Source organism: the organism of the source record quoted next, unplaced genomic scaffold (genome assembly GCF_019419815.1).
Source record: "Pyrus x bretschneideri cultivar Hongxiangsu unplaced genomic scaffold, Pyrus_bretschneideri_v1 Contig5, whole genome shotgun sequence".
Classification (NCBI taxonomy): domain Eukaryota; kingdom Viridiplantae; phylum Streptophyta; class Magnoliopsida; order Rosales; family Rosaceae; genus Pyrus; species Pyrus x bretschneideri.
The window spans coordinates 9,937,744-9,960,169 of NW_025999787.1; the positions used below are offsets into that span (position 1 = coordinate 9,937,744).

At 35.9% G+C, this 22,426-nt stretch overlaps 3 protein-coding genes across 3 annotated transcripts; 1 reads left to right on the forward strand and 2 right to left on the reverse strand.

Moving 5' to 3' along the window:
• Nucleotides 1–4,941: 4,941 nt before the first annotated feature.
• LOC103967558 (putative 4-hydroxy-4-methyl-2-oxoglutarate aldolase 3) lies at nucleotides 4,942–6,156 on the reverse strand. The gene has a single exon (XM_009380811.2). The coding sequence runs from the start codon at nucleotides 5,984–5,986 to the stop codon at nucleotides 5,072–5,074; it is 915 nt and encodes a 304-aa protein (XP_009379086.2). The 5' UTR covers nucleotides 5,987–6,156; the 3' UTR covers nucleotides 4,942–5,071.
• Nucleotides 6,157–10,689: 4,533 nt separating this feature from the next.
• LOC125470221 (putative 4-hydroxy-4-methyl-2-oxoglutarate aldolase 3) lies at nucleotides 10,690–11,938 on the reverse strand. The gene has a single exon (XM_048568988.1). It carries the CDS (start codon nucleotides 11,667–11,669, stop codon nucleotides 10,758–10,760), a length of 912 nt encoding a protein of 303 aa, XP_048424945.1. The 5' UTR covers nucleotides 11,670–11,938; the 3' UTR covers nucleotides 10,690–10,757.
• LOC103967593 (ABC transporter C family member 10-like) lies at nucleotides 11,423–22,345 on the forward strand. Its single transcript, XM_048569352.1, has 2 exons — nucleotides 11,423–11,561; nucleotides 21,639–22,345. Exon 2 carries the CDS (start codon nucleotides 21,662–21,664, stop codon nucleotides 22,343–22,345), a length of 684 nt encoding a protein of 227 aa, XP_048425309.1. The 5' UTR covers nucleotides 11,423–11,561; nucleotides 21,639–21,661.
• The last annotated feature ends 81 nt before the right edge of the window (nucleotides 22,346–22,426 follow it).

Genomic DNA, 22,426 nt, shown 5'->3' on the forward strand with positions numbered 1-22,426 from the left:
TGAGAATCTTGAAGAATCTTCGGGGAAGTCTCACATGTAAGGAATTTGGGGGATGTGAATGAATATATTGTGTGGGGGATGTGAATGAATGTATTGTGAGGGGGTGTGCTACAAGAAATTTTTTAATGTACTAGAAATACAGTTGGGTACACCAACTGTCATAATGCAATTGGTTAAAATTTATTTATTTTTTAAATTTCTAACCAATTGTATATTCTACTTGATGTAACGAGTTGTGTTCTTGACGCACCAAAAAATCTCTCATGCGCTACATGGCTCGAGAAATAAAAAACATGACATAACAAATTGAACCCCTTTAAAAACCGTTCCAATCATTTCTCTCCTTCCGTGAGAGAGCTTCTCTCCCAGCGTGAGAGTTCTCCTCCCTTTTGGTTTAATGTTGTTTCATTAGATCTTTAGCACCGACTCTAGCTCCGGCTGGGGTCGGTTGCCACTTTTCCCTTTCTTTTGTTCTCTCCTCTTTTCCCCTTCTCTGCTGCTTTTCCCCCCTCCTCCTCCTCTTGATTTGCTCTCCTATTCTTACCTTGCTAACATCCCTTTTCTTCCATCATTTAAGTTTCGATCTTTGGCCATACTTTCCGAGATGGTGCTTCGAGTTTCGATGTTTTGACCGACTCTGGTGTTCCCAACACCACCACCTTCTTTCTGTTGTCTACCATGTGTGGCAGTGTTGCTCATGGTGTTCCATGGGCTTCTGTCCTTTGATAGCCAACTGATCTTTTTTAGTTTGTGGTTATCTTTACTTAATGGCTATGCTCGGGGAGCATATCGGTGTTGGATGATGGGATCGGCAAGGCGATGTTTAGTGGTCAGCATGGATTTGTAGGTCGAGATGCACTGTTCTGGCGGAGATGGTAGCAGCAGATTTCTCGATTTTTTTGTATTTTTCTATTTTTTGGCCTCAACTGTTTGGTTGGGCTCTTGCTCGTTTGGTGTTTGGTCCCTTTTTTGCATGTTTATGTTTTTTTGTTTCTGGGCCTTTCGTTTGTAAATATGTTTCTTTGTGGTTTATAAAGTTTCCTTGTTCAAAAAAAAAAAAAAAAAAAAAAAAAAACCGTTCCAATCGAGTTGAAAAATAAAACTAGTCCTACCTGAATTGAGTCAAGTTTTTATCCCAAAATTACAATCATCAACCGAATATGACAATTACATCCGCAACAAAAGTTGCTTTCCAATATTATGTTTTCGAGTAATGGTGCAAAAATCACCTTCCTATCTACACCATCTAGTTTTTTTTTTCTTTCTTTTCTTTCTTTCTTTGGCAAAACATTATTATTCCCATTTCCTTTTTTATAAGAGCATCTCCACCAATTTTAGGAGGACATGGGTAACGTAAGAGTAAGGGCAATGAAGTTGGCCTTATTAGAGCTCGTTTGGAGATGCTTTTAAAATGACTGAAAACGTTTTTGATGCAAATATTTTTGGAAACAATCCTTAATAAAAATACTAATAAATTCTGGAAAATCACTTAAAGTGCTTCTTGAAAGAAACACATAACTGGTGCTTCTTGTAGAAAGCACTTAAAGTGTTTTTAGAACCTAAAAACATTTTCTCTAAAAGCGTTTTCAATTATTTTAAAAACATATCTAAATGAACCCTTATTAATTTTAAATAGTAATTGTTTTTGTACAAATCTACCCGTTTGGAAAGAGGGAGGGCAAGGAAAATGACAATTACTATTTACAAATATATATTTTTATTTTGTATGCCTTGTAAGTGTGTACTTAGTAGGTTTGTTCTTTGAAAATAAAATTCTTTGTTTATCTCTATAATTTAATTTTAAATACAAAGCAAATATAGCATTATAAACAAACATAATTAATTAAAAAATGTGTTTATTTATTTAAGTGTGTTTAATTTAATTTAATTTAATTAATATGTCGGTGGTTCTACTTCTATGTATGTGTGTTAATTTAAGGGTAATTCTTAAGTGTTGATAAATATACTCATTCCTATAGTTTGTAAATTTAACATAATTTGCTATCAAATTCGCCATCAACGAGATTCAAACCTAAAACCTCTCATTTTTAAGTGAAGAGGAAAATCACCAGACCATAATACTGAGTTATAAAATTAGCCTTAATTTAATTTAATTAATTTGTTTAAATGCACGCACGTGGGTGGACCACAAGAAGAAAGGGGTGTCCCTGTCTTATGAATGAGGATCCTATTGGCTGTCTAATGGGTGGGAGGCAGATTCTCTGCCCTTCCATTTTTAGTGTCTTTCTGTTTGTGTGATCACGGTTAAGTTATGTCAATATTTTATATTACTATTCATTTTTGTCTTATTATCTCTATATATAAAAAATAAAAATAATAATAAATAATATAAAATATTAACGTGATTTAACCGTAACCACACAAAATAAGAAAGCACGGAAAAACAAGAAAAATGAAAAGGCAGAGAATCTACCACCTAATGGGTGTGGTAGGATAAAAGCAATAATACCACAGCCATCCTGCATTTATTTCATACATACTTTCCTATTTATTTTCCTTATTGGCTGTCGGCCAAATCTCTAACACTAGCTGAAAATGGCTGATCCACTCATTTCCCTACTCGTGGAAAATGTCGGAGTGAGATTGATTTTATAGTTTTATCAGGAAAAAAAGTGAATTTTACCTATATAAAGTGTGACTGTGAATTTTATTATTTGGTTTCTAATTCTAGAGTTTTGATGTGAATTTTACGTTGTGGATGTTTAATGAAACTTTATTCATTATTATCTAATTTCGTGAATCGTGATTGATGAATGTTAGTTTCTATTCATAGATTTAATGAAGTTTTTCTATAGTTTGGTTAGTTTCTTTTCATAGATTTAATCAAGTTTTTCTATAGTTTGGTTTCAATGTTCCTGCTTTTCAATAAATTGGATAAATTAGTAGATTGATATGAATTTCAAGAAGTAGTTTTTGTTGTGTTGTGGCCACAGGTACAAATTATGATTGAAATTATTCTTAAAGGAAATTGAAATGGCTTTTACGTTCAAATATCAACAATGGAAATTAATTTTCAAATGCTTTTATGTTGAGGAAATTTAGTTGTCGTATTCCGATTGTAACATCCCAAATCGTCTAGGGGAGTGGATCATGTAAGTCTTATATGTATATTCCTATCTCTACCTAGCACGAGGCTTTTTGGGAGCTCACTGGCTTCGGGTTCCATTGGAACTCCGAAATTAAGCGAGTTCGCGCGAGAGCAATCCCAAGATGGGTGACCCACTGGGAAGTTCTCGTGTGAGTTCCCAGAAACAAAACCGTAAGAGCATGGTCGGGGCCTAAAGCGGACAATATCGTGCTACAGTGGAGTCGAGCCTAGAATGTGGTAGGACCCTGGGCCGGGATGTGACAATTTGGTATCAGAGCAATCTCTGGCCTGATGTGTGTCGACGAGGACGTCGGGCCCATAAGAGCAACTCCAGCGTGGGAGCCCTCCCCCCAGGCTATTCACTATTTAATCCACCTAATGAACAGTAACTGCCCTTAATGAACAGTAACTGCCTTTTGCATCTCTACCGTTGCACTTGAATAGCCCTGGCACTAGGTAATAAAATAATAGTATTTTTTTATTTAAAAAATAATAGTATTTTTTTTTTCACAAAACTTGTCTTAACAGTTGCATCTCCACCGTTGATTTCATTTGCTGCTGCTGCCTTTGTCTCTGCCGAAGTGGGTCGACGGAACCCTTTTGTCCTCCCCCACTGGCTTCCTCTGCCAAGCATGCATCCAATCTCACCCCAATTCCTCCCACCCTCTGCAGTGCCGAGCTATGGAGCTCTGCTTCAGTGTGGCTCTGAAGCGGTTGCTCACTGCCCAAAACATGAGTCCCGGCATGGAGCCCCCCCATCTCTAATGCTCTCATGGCCGCCTTGAAGCGAGCTCAGGCTCACCAGTGCCATGGCTGCCCCGAACAGCAGCAGCAACCTCCGTGGCCTTCAAAAAGCGTGGAGACGTCGTCCTGACATCAGATTGCCTTCGGGCGCTCGGGCTGGCACGAATCGACGGGCCTGGCACTCGAGCCTGGTAGGGCTCCCTCGCCAGCCAACGCTGGACTTCCTCCCTCGGGCAATCCAGCCCTGTTCCGGAGCCCGTCCCTCGAGCAGGAGCTCCCGCTGGAGCTGCTCTAAGGGGGGTGGATTGTAACATCCCACATCACCCAGGGGAGTGGATCCTGTAAGCCTTATATGTATATTCCCATCTTTACCTAGCACGAGGCCTTTTGGGAGCTCACTGACTTCGGGTTCCATTGGAACTCCGAAGTGAAGCGAGTTCGTGCGAGAGCAATCCCAGAATGGGTGACTCACTGGGAAGTTCTCCTGTGAGTTTCCAGAAACAAAACCGTGAGGGCATGATCAGGGCCCAAAACGAACAATATTGTACTACGGTGAAGTCAAGCCTAGAATGTGGTAGGAACCCGGGTCGAGATGTGACACCGATTGAGTGCACTCTATGTTTGAGTTATAAAAAGAAATCGAAATAATAAAATTGTATAGTTGTATGTAGGCGAACTGATGTTGAAAAAAAAAATATGATCAGAGAACTTATGTTGTGGCCACTTAAGAGATTGAGGCTGTTAGAGCTAAGGCCTGATATAGTAGATACGTGAGTTTTGTTTTGTTTTTGGGTTTTTTTTTTTTTGTTGAGGATACGTGAGTTTAATTCATATAAATATAATTATAAGTACTTTTTACGATTATGTGATTAATTAAAATGATTTTTTTTTCTTCGGAAAGATATTAATTAATATGATTATAAAAGATGAAAACTTGCCTTCATTCCCTTCAAATTAAATAAATAGTACATTGAAAAATGAAGCTTAGACCACACAAGTAGCAGAATACAGAAAATACAACGAATCCAAATGCATTTGAGGTTTTTATTAGGGAAGTGATTTATGATTTTGCACTCCCTTTTTATTTATTGGGATGTTTAGATCTATAAATAAATATGAGCCATGTAAGAGAGAAAAGAAGTGCATTTTCCCTTTGATTAGTCTTATTGGCCGGGCTTAAAAATTTCAGATACGAAGCAAACAAACATCTATGGGGATTCAAATAGACAATTGGGATGTGGAGATGAGGATGCCATCACCATCTGCATACAACCATTCTCCTTCATGAATCCAGACTCCTCCTCCAATGTTGATAGGAACATGCTTTTGGCCACCATCACTTTTGACTGGTCTCACAGGACAAGTTGCCAAAGCTCTCACACCAATCTCACATCCATTTACCTCATCAACATCTCTGATGCACCCATTTATCACAATCCCAGACCATCCCATAATTTCGGCACACTTTGCCAACATTCCTCCGGTAACGGCACGCCTCAAGCTTCCTTCACCATCAACAACCAAAACCCTTCCCTCGCCTTTCGTTGCGAGAAGCTCCACTATCAGAGTATTGTCTTCAAACACCTTGACCGTCACAATGGGGCCTGAAAATGCTTCACGTTTTCCATATTTCTGGAATATCGGCGGCACAAGGCGCAACTCTCCACTCTCCAAAAGAACAGCATTTGCATCACAAACATCAGTAGTGGCCAAAGAAGCAGCAGCCAGTTTTCTCCGGTACTCTGAAGACACACCTGCAACTCCAAATCTTTTCTCCAAGTTCAGCCAAAGATCGCGTGAAGAAGTTAATCCAACTGTCAGTGGTAGAACATCTTCAGAGATGGTTGCTTTCATCAAGGCTATGATGCTCTGATCCTTCTCGTGCCAAATGTCGAAGGCCGGATTCGCACGATCATTTCCTTTCTCGTCGGCCAAGAAAGTTGAGGGACAAGGTTCACTTCCATCAACAATGCCGGTGAGCATGTAGCGCTTAAAGATAGCCTCAAACAGCAACTTCCAGAAGAGGTAATTCTCACGCTGCAGCTTTATTGGTACTATACTGTCTATTTTCTGTATGGCGATAGAACTGTTAGACTCTTGGATTGCGGGAGTACTAGGGTGTGGTACGGTCATTGTAATTTGAATTTGTTTAAGTTGGGACTAGCTACAAAACTGTGGTTTGTTTGGCTAGAAAATGGGTAAGAAAAACTCAAGTTATATAAACTGATGGCTATAACATCATGGGGTTTTAATCAAGAGCTGTGATCACGTGTTTTGTATTATTAATTAATTAACAAAAGTGAACTTAAAATCTTTTAGTGTGATACTCGTGATAATGAGATTTAATAAATATGGACCGTTGGATAACCAACAGTTCATTTAAATGTGAGCCGTTGATCAACCAAAAGAGTCGTTGGGCTCAATTTTATTGGCAGACAAGTGGGAGACATACCCATGTGGGTGGGGGTCGCAAGGGCTGCACTTTGCAGCTTTGAAGTTGGCTGAAGAGCGTGCCTTGAGTGGTGCACGTGAATTTGGGCGCTTGTCGTCCAATTTCATATATTCCCCTCTCACATGTGGGCTTCACCATTAATCTTGGTTGGAATCTGGTTTTTTTTTTTTTTTTTTAGTTTTAAGACTTAACCCCATTTTAGAATAAGGGTTGGAATGAAATGGGGGAATAGAAGGGAAAATTTAGAACTTACTTCAAGGGTTGGAGTTGGTTTAATGAGACGAATTTGGGACAAAATTTGAGTTTTTATTTAATAATATTATAATTTGGAACGATACAACATTACAACCAGCCACGTTTCTCATTATTTTTTTGTTGGAAACGTGTTTCGTGTATTGACAACGATGACAAAATTAATGAAATACAATACAAGATTCGCGTGATGCATGCCACAGCTTTCTCTTGGGAAGGTAATTGCCATGGTTTTTATATGTATCACATGCTATCCGATCAACTTCCGGAGAGAAGGGTGTTTTCATATTTTAAGATACATGCCAACTGTAAGAATTATGACATCAAAGGATGACAGATTCCCACTTGTCAGAAGATCAATGGAGTTATTAGACAAGTTGGTTATGAGCTGTTATGAGTTAGTTCAGATGAGAATCTTACATAGGATCTTTACCCTATAAGATTAACTTACTGAGTTCGGGTAGTCCCCGCAGCGTTATATCTACCAATATAAGTAGTACATTTCTTGCGATTCTATAAACTCTTCTCTCTGTGCTTTCACTCTCTTTCTGTAGTTTTTGAATTCTCACACCAACATCTTCTCTTCTTTCACACAATTATGCACTGCAATTTACTAATCAAAAACGTCTATTCTTTAGGTCGTTCTTGAGGTTGAGGGTGAGGTTCATTCTTGTGAAAATTAATGGAGCCCTAGTGAATTGATGAGATCATCTACATTGTGCTAACGACAAATGTAGCCCGCCAAACAAAAATAAATCATGTCAATCTCAAGTAATATTTTGGTTAAAATGCATATTATTAATAATTTTAGAGATTTTTTTTTATAATCTTAGTGAGTTGGGAGTTATTTGTTGACCGAACAATTGTTTTTGTATTGCTATAAATAGATCTTTATGTTTCTGGTTATGATTTTAATTTTTTTTTTTTCGTTTGTATAAAAAACATTATTATTCCAAAATTACAAATCATCAATCGAATATGACAATTACAAATCATCAACCGAATATGACAATTACATCCGCAACAAAAGTTGCTTTCCGATATTATGTTTTCGAGTAATGGTGCAAAAATCACCTTCCTATCTACACCATCTAGTTTTTTTTTTCTTTTCTTTCTTTCTTTGGCAAAACATTATTATTCCCATTTCCTTTTTGATAAGAGCATCTCCACCAATTTTAGGAGGACATGGGTAAGGTAAGAGTAAGGGCAATGAAGTTGGCCTTATTAGAGCTCGTTTGGAGATGCTTTTAAAATGACTGAAAACGCTTTTTATGCAAATGTTTTTGGAAACAATCCTTAATAAAAATACTAATAAATCCTGGAAAATCACTTAAAGTGCTTCTTGAAAGAAACACATAACTGGTGCTTCTTGAAATAAACACATAACTGGTGCTTCTTGTAGAAAGCACTTAAAGTGTTTTTAGAACCTAAAAACATTTTCTCTAAAAGTGTTTTCAATTATTTTAAAAACATATCTAAATGAACCCTTATTAATTTTAAATAGTAATTGTTTTTGTACAAATCTACCCGTTTGGAAAGAGGGAGGGCAAGGAAAATGACAATTACTATTTACAAATATATATTTTTATTTTGTATGCCTTGTAAGTGTGTACTTAGTAGGTTTGTTCTTTGAAAATAAAATTCTTTGTTTATCTCTATAATTTAATTTTAAATACAAAGCAAATATAGCATTATAAACAAACATAATTAATTAAAAAATGTGTTTATTTATTTAAGTGTGTTTAATTTAATTTAATTTAATTTAATTAATATGTCGGTGGTTCTATGTATGTGTGTTAATTTAAGGGTAATTCTTAAGTGTTGATAAATATATTCATTCCTATAGTTTGTAAATTTAACATAATTTGCTATCAAATTCGCCATCAACGAGATTTAAACCTAAAACCTCTCACTTTTAAGTGCACCAGACCATAATACTGAGTTATAAAATTAGCCTTAATTTAATTTAATTAATTTGTTTAAATGCACGCACGTGGGTGGACCACAAGAAGAAAGGGGTGTCCCTGTCTTATGAATGAGGATCCTATTGGCTGTCTAATGGGTGGGAGGCAGATTCTCTGCCCTTCCATTTCTAGTGTCTTCTTGTTTGTATGATCACGATTAAGTTATATTAATATTTTATATTACTATTCATTTTTATCTTATTATCTTTATAAAATATATATATATATATATATAATATTAACTTGGCTTAACCGTAACTACATAAAATAGAAGAGCACGAAAAAACAGGAAAAATGGAAGGGCAGAGAATCTGCCTCCTAATGGGTGTGGTAGGATAAAAGCAATAATACCACAACCATCATGCATTTATTTCATACATACTTTCCTATTTATTTTCCTTATTGGCTGTCGGCCAAATCTCTAACACTAGCTGAAAATGGCTGATCCACTCATTTCCCTACTCGTGGAAAATGTCGGAGTGAGATTGATTTTGTAGTTTTATCAGGAAAAAAAGTGAATTTTACCTATATAAAGTGTAACTGTGAATTTTTTTATTTGGTTTCTAATTCTAGAGTTTTGATGTGAATTTTACGTTGTGGATGTTTAATGAAACTTTATTCATTATTATCTAATTTCGCGAATCGTGATTGATGAATGTTAGTTTCTATTCATAGATTTAATGAAGTTTTTCTATAGTTTGGTTAGTTTCTTTTCATAGATTTAATCAAGTTTTTCTATAGTTTGGTTTCAATGTTCCTGCTTTTCAATAAATTGGATAAATTAGTAGATTGATATGAATTTCAAGAAGTAGTTTTTGTTGTGTTGTGGCCACAGGTACAAATTATGATTGAAATTATTCTTAAAGGAAATTGAAATGGCTTTTACGTTCAAATATCAACAATGGAAATTAATTTTCAAATGCTTTTATGTTGAGGAAATTTAGTTGTCATATTCCGATTGTAACATCTCAAATCGCCTAGGGGAGTGGATCCTGTAAGCCTTATATGTATATTCTCATTTCTACCTAGCATGAGGCTTTTTGGGAGCTCACTGGCTTCGGGTTCCATTGGAACTCCGAAGTTAAGCTAGTTCGCGCGAGAGCAATCCCAAGATGGGTGACCCACTGGGAAGTTCTCGTGTGAGTCCCCAGAAACAAAACCGTAAGAGCGTGGTCGGGGCCTAAAAAGGACAATATCGTGCTACGGTGGAGTCAAATCCGGGATGTGGTAGGACCCTGGGACAGGATGTGACAATTTGGTATCAGAGCAATCTCTGGCCTGATGTGTGCCGACGAGGACGTCGGGCCCCTAAGGGGGGTGGATTGTAACATCCCACATCACCCAGGGGAGTGGATCTTGTAAGCCTTATATGTATATTCTCATCTTTACCTAGCACGAGGCCTTTTGGGAGCTCACTGACTTCGGGTTCCATTGGAACTCCAAAGTTAAGCGAGTTCGTGCGAGAGCAATCACAGGATGGGTGACTCACTGGGAAGTTCTCCTGTGAGTTTCCAGAAACAAAACCGTGAGGGCGTGGTCAGGGCCTAAAGCGGATAATATTGTACTACGGTTAAGTCAAGCCTAGAATGTGGTAAGAACCCGGGTCGGGATGTGACACCGATTGAGTGCACTCTATGTTTGAGTTATAAAAAGAAATCGAAATAATAAAATTGTATAGTTGTATGTAGGCGAACTGATGTTGTAAAAAAAAATATGATCAGAGAACTTATGTTCTGGCCACTTAAGAGATTGAGGCTGTTAGAGCTAAGGCCTGATATAGTAGATACGTGAGTTTTGTTTTGTTTTTTTTTTTTTTTTGTTTTTTTGTTGAGGATACGTGAGTTTAATTCATATAAATATAATTATAAGTACTTTTTACGATTATGTGATTAATTAAAATGATTTTTTTTCTTCGGAAAGATATTAATTAATATGATTATAAAAGATGAAACCTTGCTCTCATTCCCTTCAAATTAAATAAATAGTACATTGAAAAATGAAGCTTAGACCACACAAGTAGCAGAATACATAAAATACAACGAATCCAAATGCATTTGAGGTTTTTATTAGGGAAGTGATTTATGATTTTGCACTCCCTTTTTATTTATTGGGATGTTTAGATCTATAAATAAATATGAGCCATGTAAGAGAGAAAAGAAGTCATTTTCCCTTTGATTAGTCTTATTGGCCGGGCTTAAAAATTTCAGATACGAAGCAAACAAACATCTATGGGGATTCAAATAGACAATTGGGATGTGGAGATGAGGATGCCATCACCATCTGCATACAACCATTCTCCTTCATGAATCCAGACTCCTCCAATTTTGATAGGAACATGCTTTTGGCCACCATCACTTTTGACTGGTCTCACAGGACAAGTGGCCAAAGCTCTCACACCAATCTCACATCCATTTACCTCATCAACATCTCTGATGCACCCATTTATCACAATCCCAGACCATCCCATAATTTCGGCACACTTTGCCAACATTCCTCCGGTAACGGCACGCCTCAAGCTTCCTTCACCATCAACAACCAAAACCCTTCCCTCGCCTTTCGTTGCGAGAAGCTCCACTATCAGAGTATTGTCTTCAAACACCTTGACCGTCACAATGGGGCCTGAAAATGCTTCACGTTTTCCATATTTCTGGAATATCGGCGGCACAAGGCGCAACTCTCCACTCTCCAAAAGAACAGCATTTGCATCACAAACATCAGTAGTGGCCAAAGAAGCAGCAGCCAGTTTTCTCCGGTACTCTGAAGACACACCTGCAACTCCAAATCTTTTCTCCAAGTTCAGCCAAAGATCGCGTGAAGAAGTTAATCCAACTGTCAGTGGTAGAACATCTTCAGAGATGGTTGCTTTCATCAAGGCTATGATGCTCTGATCCTTCTCGTGCCAAATGTCGAAGGCCGGATTCGCACGATCATTTCCTTTCTCGTCGGCCAAGAAAGTTGAGGGACAAGGTTCACTTCCATCAACAATGCCGGTGAGCATGTAGCGCTTAAAGATAGCCTCAAACAGCAACTTCCAGAAGAGGTAATTCTCACGCTGCAGCTTTATTGGTACTATACTGTCTATTTTCTGTATTGCGATAGAACTGTTAGACCCTTGGATTGCGGGAGTACTAGGGTGTGGTACGGTCATTGTAATTTGAATTTGTTTAAGTTGGGACTAGCCACAAAACTGTGGTTTGTTTGGCTAGAAAATGGGTAAGAAAAACTCAAGTTATATAAACTGATGGCTATAACATCATGGGGTTTTAATCAAGAGCTGTGATCACGTGTTTTGTATTATTAATTAATTAACAAAAGTGAACTTAAAATCTTTTAGCGTGATACTCGTGATAATGAGATTTAATAAATATGGACCGTTGGATAACCAACAATCCATTTAAATGTGAGCCGTTGATCAACCAAAAGCGTCGTTGGGCTCAATTTTATTGGCAGACAAGTGGGAGATATACCATGTGGGTGGGGGCCGCAAGGGCTGCACTTTGCAGCTTTGAAGTTGGCTGAAGAGCGTGCCTTGAGTGGCGCACGTGAATTTGGGCGCTTGTCGTCCAATTTCATCTGTTTCACTCTCACATATGGGCTTAATCACTAATCTTGGTTGGAATCTGACTTTTTTTAAGTTTTATGACTTAACCCCATTTTAGAATAAGGGTTGGAATGAAATGGGGGAATAGAAGAGAAAATTTAGAACTTACTCCAAGGGTTGGAGTTGATTTAATGAGGCAAATCTGAGACAAAATTTGAGTTTTTATTTAATAATATTATAATTTGGAGCGATACAACATTACAACCAGTCACGTTTCTCATTATTTTTTATTGGAAACGTGTTTCGTGTATTGACAACGATGACAAAATTAATGAAATACAATACAAGATTGGCGTGATGCATGCCACAGCTTTCTCTTGAGAAGGTAATTGCCATGGTTTTTATATCTGAAAATATAACTTTAGCCCTTAAAACTTAATTTTCTCTACCTAAAACCCGACATAAGTTTTTTTCTTGAATAAAACCCATTAACTAGATTCCACATCAGCAAATTCATTAATTATGTTTGACTTCACCCATTAAAAAAGTTCAGATGCCTAAAATACCCTTATTTGAATTTTTTTTTTCTTTTTCTAAACCCTATTTGAACGTTTGATGTACATAATTAATGTCATGCGGATAGATGGTAAGAGATAATTAATGATTTTACAAAAAAAAAAAAATGTTACAAATTCATTGCGTAATATATAATAACATAAAACATGTCTAATATATGTTATTATACAAGCTTTATTGCTTAATTAATTCAATAAAATTATATTTTACAGATTAATGTAGGTAAATTATATTTTAAAATATAAGATTGCTTAAAAAAAGAAAAATAATATACCCAGTATATGTAAAATACATGAAAAATAATTTACCTACATAATAACAAACCCATACATGCAAAATACATAAAAACTAATTTACCTTATAAATTCATTGTTTAATTTTTAAAAGAAACAATGTTTCTACTAGTTTTTTCTTTTTTTTTTGTCCAAAAATAAAGTACCTATTATTTAATTTTTACGAAAATTGTGTACCTATTGTGTAATTTTAAAAAAAAAAATTACACATTGTTTTTTTTTTTTATGAAAATAATGTAACTATTGTTTAGTTTTTACAAGAAACAATGCATCTACAAGTTTATTTTTACCTTTTTTTTTAATTTTTTTATTTTCGCAAGTTAATGTATCTACTTTTTCAATAGAATGTATATTGAACTAATTAGATTTGGATTAGGCGATTTCACATAAAAGAAGAAAAGAACTTCTTCTTTTTTTTGTTTTTTTAAATTAAAAGCAAAAAAAACTTGAATTAATTGAATGTTGTTGACAAACAAAAGACAACAAATTAAAAGTCTACAAAAAAACCGTAATAGCCATATTAATGTTGGTGGCATGGTGTTGTAAATAAATTTAAATGTATGGACATCTTTTATCTTACATGACATCAAATTCAAAATTTGGGTTTTATTTAGATGTTTTAATATAGGTGGGTTTATGTGTAGAGTTCAACAGTTGTAAGGGGCTAAATCTAAAGCACCCTTATATCAATATATAGAGTTATATCAATCCCTATTCAGATAGAAGTCATATACTAATTAGAAATTACATTTCTATACTACAAGGAATAATTCCGAAAAAGGTTCCAGATTAATTAACTTTGATTTAACACATCCCAGCCTACCTACATATCAGTGGGTATGTATATGAATTCTGCTCACGGATTGATGTCCAGTTTAAAGGAAAATTCTCACTCGACGACGCCATGCATTGTATACAGTATATACTCTGCATTTATAAAATGGAAATGGGAAAGATTGTGGACCATGCTTGATGAAGACTCCCAAAATTGACTCAGGTCTTTTTCCATTGCTATGGCCGTATGAATTTATGATTTTTAAGCCTACAACCCACTCAATGAACCATATTACCTGCGTTTGCGGTTGCAAAGCTGGCACCATTAAATGTGTACGAAAGAAAACAATTTCTGATCACTGTTGTAGAGAATTCTAGTGGTGCCCACAACGTTTAAAAAGAAGGTGGGACATGGCTGCTATCAGTGTTGTGCAGAATTCTACTGGTGCCTATAACGTTTAATAAGAAAGTGGGACATGACAGTTAAGTTGAACATCATCAGTGGGCACGTCATCACATCTTCCAATAATTTCGTCAAAATTTTTTTGGATGTGACTAGAATGACAGCAACTAAATGATACAAACATACCGCTGCGTAAAATTTGGTGACAATGAAACAAAGATATAAAAATAAAACTTTAGGATAAATTGCGGTTTGATTATTTAAAATTAGGCAATTAACCAATTGATGTTAGATTGCAGAATCAATTATATCAAATTTAAGGATAAATTAGTCATTTCATCCTCAATTGTCACTTGTTACTATTAAAAAATAAGCGAGTTAATCAATACATAAATTATCAACAACCACATTTTGACAAAAAAAAATATTAACAGCCACATCATTTAGTTTACAAAATTTAGTCTCCTTAACAATACCATAAAAGAAAAGCATTTAATTAAATATCCATATTAGATGTTATGTTCTAATTGGTTGTTTGTTAAGAATCCATACATTTAGTGTGGACTCAATTATAGATAATTTCATCACTTTCCTGCTTGGACCATCTCCAATCTTTGGCTTAAAATCTAAAATTTTTAGTTCAGAAAATTTAGGTTTTAACCCAAAAACAGTTTTTTTTCTTCAACCCTTATGGATTAAATTTTTTAGCCCGAGAATATTAGAGAATGAATTTAGGATAATTATTTTTTCTTAAAGTAAATTTTTTTTAAACAAAATTATGTACACAATCCTAATTTAATTTTATGAACATTTTAATAAAAAAAATATTCAGATTCCGATAAATATTGAAAAATCTCTAAACTGATACCATGAAACTCGTGGAACACCATGAAGAATATGAAACACATAAAATAATTTTTTATGTTTACTTTAACCGTTAAATTTAAATTTAGACCCTTAGATCCTTTTTTTTTACTGTTGGATTTGATCATATTAAATCTTAGTTGTTGGATTCAATGAATTTATAAATATAAAACTGAAAAAAAGTATATATATATATGATGAACTAGCTCCACTAACCCAAGAGGAATCTTGGGCTAAATTTACTCCAGAAATGAGTTTTGAGTTGAAACTCATATTTACCTCAAATGTTGGAATAAGTTTAGAATCTAAAATTTGAGTTTTACTCCAGAGTTAGAGTAGGCCTTAGTGATGCTCTCGGTCTCAAATCAGTCTCACTCTCAAAAGTTCAAAATCATCTCATCAACCCACAGACGCAAAATGGTAGGATTATATCAAACCCATAGATGCGAGGTCATGCAATTGATACAAGGCATTTGCTGAAGCATTGGATGTGTTGTAGGTTTTGCTGCAAGTATTTACTGCCCTAGAGTGATATTATCAGAATGAGAACGCATTTGTTGCCTTGCTGGAGGTGCAGAGTCCCTTGGAGGCTTGAATATGCAACTTGACCTTGCATCCACGAAATGTTTGAAAATGGTTTGAAGTAACGTTTTCGAACTGTACGTTTTTCTTAAAAATATTATGTGTTTGAAAATGGTTTGAAATAAGGTTTTCGAACTGTATGTGACACACCCCGACCGAGATCAGGGCGTGCTGGCCGCCATGCGGAGGTGACGTAACCATGTGCACGTGCGGAAGCTAATAAAACAGTAATATAAAAAGTACGAATAATTAAAAACTAGCATACAAGGTACTAAAAACAAGTGCTAGCGTAGGTGAGACACTAAGTTCAGAGCAATAAGTCTACAGCAGTCCAAAAGAAAATGATACGACAACAGTACACCCGAAGGTGACCCTACGCTGGTGAATGTCTGTCAGAAATGCCGAGAAGCTCTCTGGGAAACCACTGAACCTGCTAAGCAACTAGAACCTGGATGGGCGCAAAACAAAAGCGTGAGTGGGCAAAAACAAATCTTTTTGAAAACCATTTAGTAAAATACATTCTAACCCCTCGCCGTAAAACCTGTATACTTCCCAGAAAATATCATATATACGTATGTATAGATATGCCAATAATGCTCAAGGATATGCCATGTCAAACCTCATAATGAAATGCAAGTGCTCAGGTATAAATCGTATCAATAGCATATAGTCTGGCAGCCGGAGTCACCTAACGTGACCTGTACGGCTGCATATAGAGCTCAAATCTCAATATCAATAACTAAACCTGCCCACGAGTCGGAACCACCTAAAGTGGTCTGTACGACAGGCCTGGGTGTAACATATATATATGCTCTAGTGCTACGATCACGTGAAGGCTGTGCGAATAATTGCGGGTCACCTACGAGTCGGAACCACCTAATGTGGTCTGTACGACAGGACTGTGCACCTAACTTGGATCCAAGCTGAGCGTGTGGTGCGGGAGGTGAACATCACGTGAAGGACTGTGCCCTACTCTGGGCGGGAGCACTAACACCGGGGATGCAGGTTATGAGCTCTCTAAGCATCTCAAACCACTACTGAAAATAAATGTAAATAACACTTACCTGGCACTTACCTGTGCATCCACAGCACCAAATATGCATATGTATATGTATGCCACTACTAAAGCATGTGATGATGCATAAACAATGATAATATGGTGCATGGCATAAAACAAATAACCCTTTTCAAATAATTTCTGGGAAAATAAATGTATATAGGTATATACGGAAAACCAAAAGCCCACTCACTGGTAAGTGGAAGGGTCGTAGCCCCCCTGCCTCGAGTGACCACGCTCGTCCTCGGGATACGTATCACCTATATGTGAAACAACTACAAAAACGTTAATTTTAAAGCACATAACCAACTTCTCGTAATAACTTCTCATACATTGCTCAAATTGGACAAATGAATATACCAACGTGCTCTACACAACCTCAGGATCACACCCATATTTTTAGAAAAAATTTTCACCGCCGCACGCGCCGACCACGCGCAGGCACGTGCCTGGCACGCTGACGGCACCAACTGACGCCGTAGGGAATATTCCGTTAGTTCTAACGGATTCCGTCAACGGCGTCAGGAATATTCCGTCAGATTTGACGGAATATTCCGTCTCCTTCCCCGGCGAACCTCCGGTGCCGTCACCGGCGCCGGAAAATCGCGAAACCTGTAAACCTTGATTTCTCTCTCGTTTTTCAACCAATTTTCGTGATTTTTGCACCAAAACGAAGCTTAAGACTAGGAGAACATGACCATACAACTTTTAAGGGCTAAAAACTACGAAATCTTACCTGTCACCAAAATCCAAATCCGGCCAACTTCGAACAGGGCGATTCCGACATCCACTCTCTTCAAACGAACTACTCCGAGACTCCTTGGGACCTCACCAAGCTACCTACGAGCTTCATTTTCCTTAAAACGTGAGATATTACGTTTGCATGAATAGTACCCCAAAACTGACTTCGTGAAATCGACGTGAAAACGGTGATAACCTTACCTGAAAATGGTACGACTGGACTCCTCTCAGCCTCACGAGCTCGACTGTGACCTTGGTTACCTCGATCTGTAAAGGTTTGGTGTAGTTGTGTGTGTGTCCGTACGTTTCCAAAGAGAAAGAGAAGGAATGGAGCTCGGGAGAGAGACAGGGAAAAAGACAGAGGGTGAGGGAGAGTGACAGTGTGAGTGTGTGGCCCAGCACATGCCAACACCACACAAAACGACCAATAAACGTAAAAGAACTAACTAGGGGCAAAGTAGTCATTTCACACGTGAGTTTTCGATAATTTCGGGACGGGATGTCACAATATGTTTTTCTTAAAAATATTAATGGTGTTTGTATAAATAAAACCAATGCCTACCATAGAGGAACCTATTTAAGTAGGATTATATCAACTGAAAATATAACTTTAGCCCCTAAAACTTTATTTTCTCTACCTAAAACCCGACATAAGTTTTTTTCTTGAATAAAACCCATTAACTAGATTCCACATCAGCAAATTCATTAATTATGTTTGACTTCACACATTAAAAAATTTCAGATGCCTAAAATACCCATATTTGAATTTTTTTTTTATTTTTCTAAACCCTATTTGAATGTTTGATGTACATAATTAATGTCATGTGGATAGATGGTAAGAGAGAATTAATGATTTTACAAAAAAAAAAAATGTTACAAATTCATTGCCTAATATATAATAACATAAAACATGTCTAATATATGTTATTATACAAGCTTTATTGCTTAATTAATTCAATAAAATTATATTTTACAGATTAATGTAGGTAAATTATTTCACACACACACACAGATATATATATATATATATATATATATATATATATATATATATATATAAATGCTTGATATACGCAAAATTCATGCAAAATAATTTACCTGCAAAAAAAAAAAAACATTTGATTCAAATAGTGCACCTACTATTAAAATTTTAAAATATTAGATTGCTTAAAAAAGAAAAATAATATACCCAGTATATGTAAAATACATGAAAAATAATTTACCTACATAATAACAAACCCATACATGCAAAATACATAAAAACTAATTTACCTTATAAATTCATTGTTTAATTTTTAAAAGAAACAATGTTTCTACTAGTTTTTTCTTCTTCTTTTTTGTCCAAAAATAAAGTACCTATTATTTAATTTTTACGAAAATTGTGTACCTATTGTGTAATTTTTTTAAAAAAAATTACACATTGTTTATTTTTTTTTATCAAAATAATGTAACTATTGTTTAGTTTTTACAAGAAACAATGTATCTACAAGTTTATTTTTACCTTTATTTTTATTTTTTTATTTTCACAAGTTAATGTATCTACTTTTTCAATAGAATGTATATTGAACTAATTAGATATGGATTAGGCGATTTCACATAAAAGAAGAAAAGAACTTCTTCTTTTTTTTTGTTTTTTAAATTAAAAGCAAAAAAAACTTGAATTAATTGAATGTTGTTGACAAACAAAAGACAATAAATTAAAAGTCTACAAAAAAACCGTAATAGCCATATTAATGTTCGTGACATGGTGTTGTAAATAAATTTAAATGTATGGACATCTTTTATCTTACATGACATCAAATTCAAAATTTGGGTTTTATTTAGATGTTTTAATATATGTGGGTTTATGTGTAGAGTTCAACAGTTGTAAGGGGCTAAATCTAAAGCACCCGTTTTTATATGTATCACATGCTATCCGATCAACTTCCGGAGAGAAGGGTGTTTTCATATTTTAAGATACATGCCAACTGTAAGAATTATGAAATCAAAGGATGACAGAATGCCACTTGTCAGAAGATCAATGGAGTTATTAGACAAGATGGTTATGAGCTGTTCTGAGTTAGTTAAGATGAGAATCTTCCATAGGATCTTTACCCTTTAAGATTAACTTACTGAGTTCGGGTAGTCCCCGCAGCGTTATATCTACCAATATAAGTAGTACATTTCTTGCGATTCTATAAACTCTTCTCTCTGTGCTTTCACTCTCTTTCTGTAGTTTTTGAATTCTCACACCAACATCTTCTCTTCTTTCACACAATTATGCACAGCAATTTACTAATCAAAAACATCTATTCTTTAGGTCATTCTTAAGGTTGAGGGTGAGGTTCATTCTTGTGAAAATTAATGGAACCCTAGTGAATTGATGAGATCATCTACATTGTGCTAACGACAAATGTAGCCCGCCAAACAAAAATAAATCATGTCAATCTCAAGTATCATTTTGGTTAAAATGCATATTATTAATAATTTTAGAGATTTTTTTTATAATCTTAGTGAGTTGGGAGTTATTTGTTGACCGAACAATTGTTTTTGTATTGCTATAAATAGATCTTTGTGTTTCTGGTTATGATTTTAATTTTTTTTTTTTCCGTTTGTATAAAAAATTGTGAGGTGCCCTCTTTAATTTTCCACGACAACATTGCGGTCTACATTACTAGAAATTTTAGCAATGGCCATGGATTTTGCCGTGGCTATTGATGCCAGTTGTCACGGACGGCCATTGAGGGTAGGCCACGGATTGGCCATATGCTTGCTGAAGCAGAATAGAACATGAGATCCTGAACATAGTACTTTGGCAGGTTTTGGACATTTTTCTTTTCTTCAAATGCTGGCATATGCTTATAATTAACCAGGTGGTGTGCTCATATGTATTTTAACATTTTATTTTATAATCCGATGCTAGAATTGATGGTTAATTACACATTATATCATAGGTTATTAAGAATAATGCTGGAAGAGATCGTAAGTTCCAATTTTATAAACAACAGTTGATGAATACATAATACAACTACATTGTAAATACTTGCATAGTTGTCAAACGAAACCTTTAAAATTGGTCTAGGCCATGTGTGAAAGGAGATCCTTAGTTCAAATCTCATGAGCGATAATTGTTGTATAAAATAAAAGGTCTCCTGCGTACAAGAAAAAAAAACTGCTTAAAAGAAGTAAAAAAGAACTAAATAGGAGGAGGACAAGCTCTAAAAAAGAACTAAATAGGAGGAGGACAAGCTCTCATCGTGTTTCACATTAATGATTAAGAATTATATACATACACACAAGTTGCAGCTGGTAGTTTAAGAATAAGAAAATGACTAACGAATCAAGAGATCCGTAAATTAAGGAGAATTAGTGTGCTGATCTTAGTTAGTGAGATTATGCAAGCATATGAGGATCTGTTTTTTCCCTCAAGAGCAAGTTACACCAGGAGGGATGATATGCTAGTGAGTTAAATACTGAGATTTTCTGCCTTCTGGGTTTGTTCCGAAGGCCAAGTGCATTTACGTCCATGATATAGAACGGTATTGCAATCTTTCATTTTCGAGTACTTTTCATGCTGTTGATTCACCATACATATGTTTGGTTTTTGAATAGTATAATTTACTTTCCAACTTGATGATAGCTTCATCGACAGCCAATTCCTATGCTGCTCTGTTTAAATTGGTGAAGAGGAAGGCTCTTAGCCATGTAATCACGTTTTGAAGTTCAAATGTCAATCAGTTCATTTTTGTATCTATGTATTTTGTTTGGACTACAACTTACACTTGCTGAGTGATGCTGTGCTAGACCGTGACATGTCTTGGGTTGTCTAGGCCACGGCTTGCCTTGGCTTTTCTGTGTCTTGTTAAGTCATGCCATGACATGCCTTGCTAAGCCGTGTCAGTGGCATGTTTATTCCTTACGTTTGGTTGATGATTGATCTCTCTCGAGCTCTTTGATTGAATGGAGAGATTTGTCGGTGGTCAGTTTCTTTTTACTTGTTGATTCTAGTGGAAGTAAAGGTACAAGTAAACTCATGAGAAGCGCTATACCTTTGAAGTTCTAGCTGCATTTGAGTAGAAACAGAACTTGGCTGACTACATTAAAACATGCTACCACAATTTTTGAACAACACGGAGAATTGCAATTGCATGTTTTTGCTTCGCCTTATTTATTTCATGCACTGCAGATTTGTCCCCTTAATTAATTCAGTGCCATTCTATACTACGTACCATATTTCTGCGTGAAACAATTAAGTTAAGATAGAGCTCCTTTTCTGCTTTAAAACCTTTGCCACTGTGATTCTGCAGATTTTCTCTACCAACGAGAAAACATGGGGGAGGGTTTCTGGACCTTATTCTGCACTAGTTCAGACTGTTCAACCGAATCTGGAAATGAATGCAGTTCTGGAATTTTATCAATTATCAATCCAGATTCATGTATCAACAATATTTTGATCATTTCGGTTGATATCTTGCTCCTACTCATCTTGTTATGCTTCTTCGTGTATAGAATATCATCAAAGAAGATTATAGCACCACCAGAGTCTCAGTACACCTTCTCTGCAGTGTCAATTGCATCAGTGAGCTTAAATGCTGGTTTGGCTTTGGCCTACTTGGGGTTTGGAATTTGGATAATCATCGACAAAGTAATTGCAGAGCAGACTGTCTTACCTCTCCATAGATGGCTTGTCTTGATTTTCCAAGGGTTCACGTGGTTGGTTCTCGGTTTAACCATAAGCCTAAAGAAGCTGCACCCCCCATATATTGCAATAACAGTTTCAGTTCTTGCCTTCTTGCTTGCAGTTTTCCTTTGCAGTTCATCAATTTGGGAAGCTGTTACTGATGAGGCAGTATCGGTTAAGGTTGTTTTAAACATTTTATATTTCCCTGGATCAATCCTTTTGATATTTAGTTCCTTTCAGGGAAGCAATTTCTTTGCAAAAGGTGATCCAGAAATGCATGATGGTGCTTTCTACACACCTTTGCAAGGGGGCGGAATCTGGTATCAAGGGTGATGGTAACTTGAAATTTGGTGCAAGGTAGCAAGCACACAACCTTGGCTAACTGACCACACACATCTACAAACCCATCACCAA

Excerpts from the sequence above, each read along its gene's own strand:
- LOC103967593 (XM_048569352.1), top strand. The coding sequence starts at position 21,662 with ATGGGGGAGGGTTTCTGGACCTTATTCTGCACTAGTTCAGACTGTTCA.
- LOC103967558 (XM_009380811.2), bottom strand. The coding sequence starts at position 5,986 with ATGACCGTACCACACCCTAGTACTCCCGCAATCCAAGAGTCTAACAGT.
- LOC125470221 (XM_048568988.1), bottom strand. The coding sequence starts at position 11,669 with ATGACCGTACCACACCCTAGTACTCCCGCAATCCAAGGGTCTAACAGT.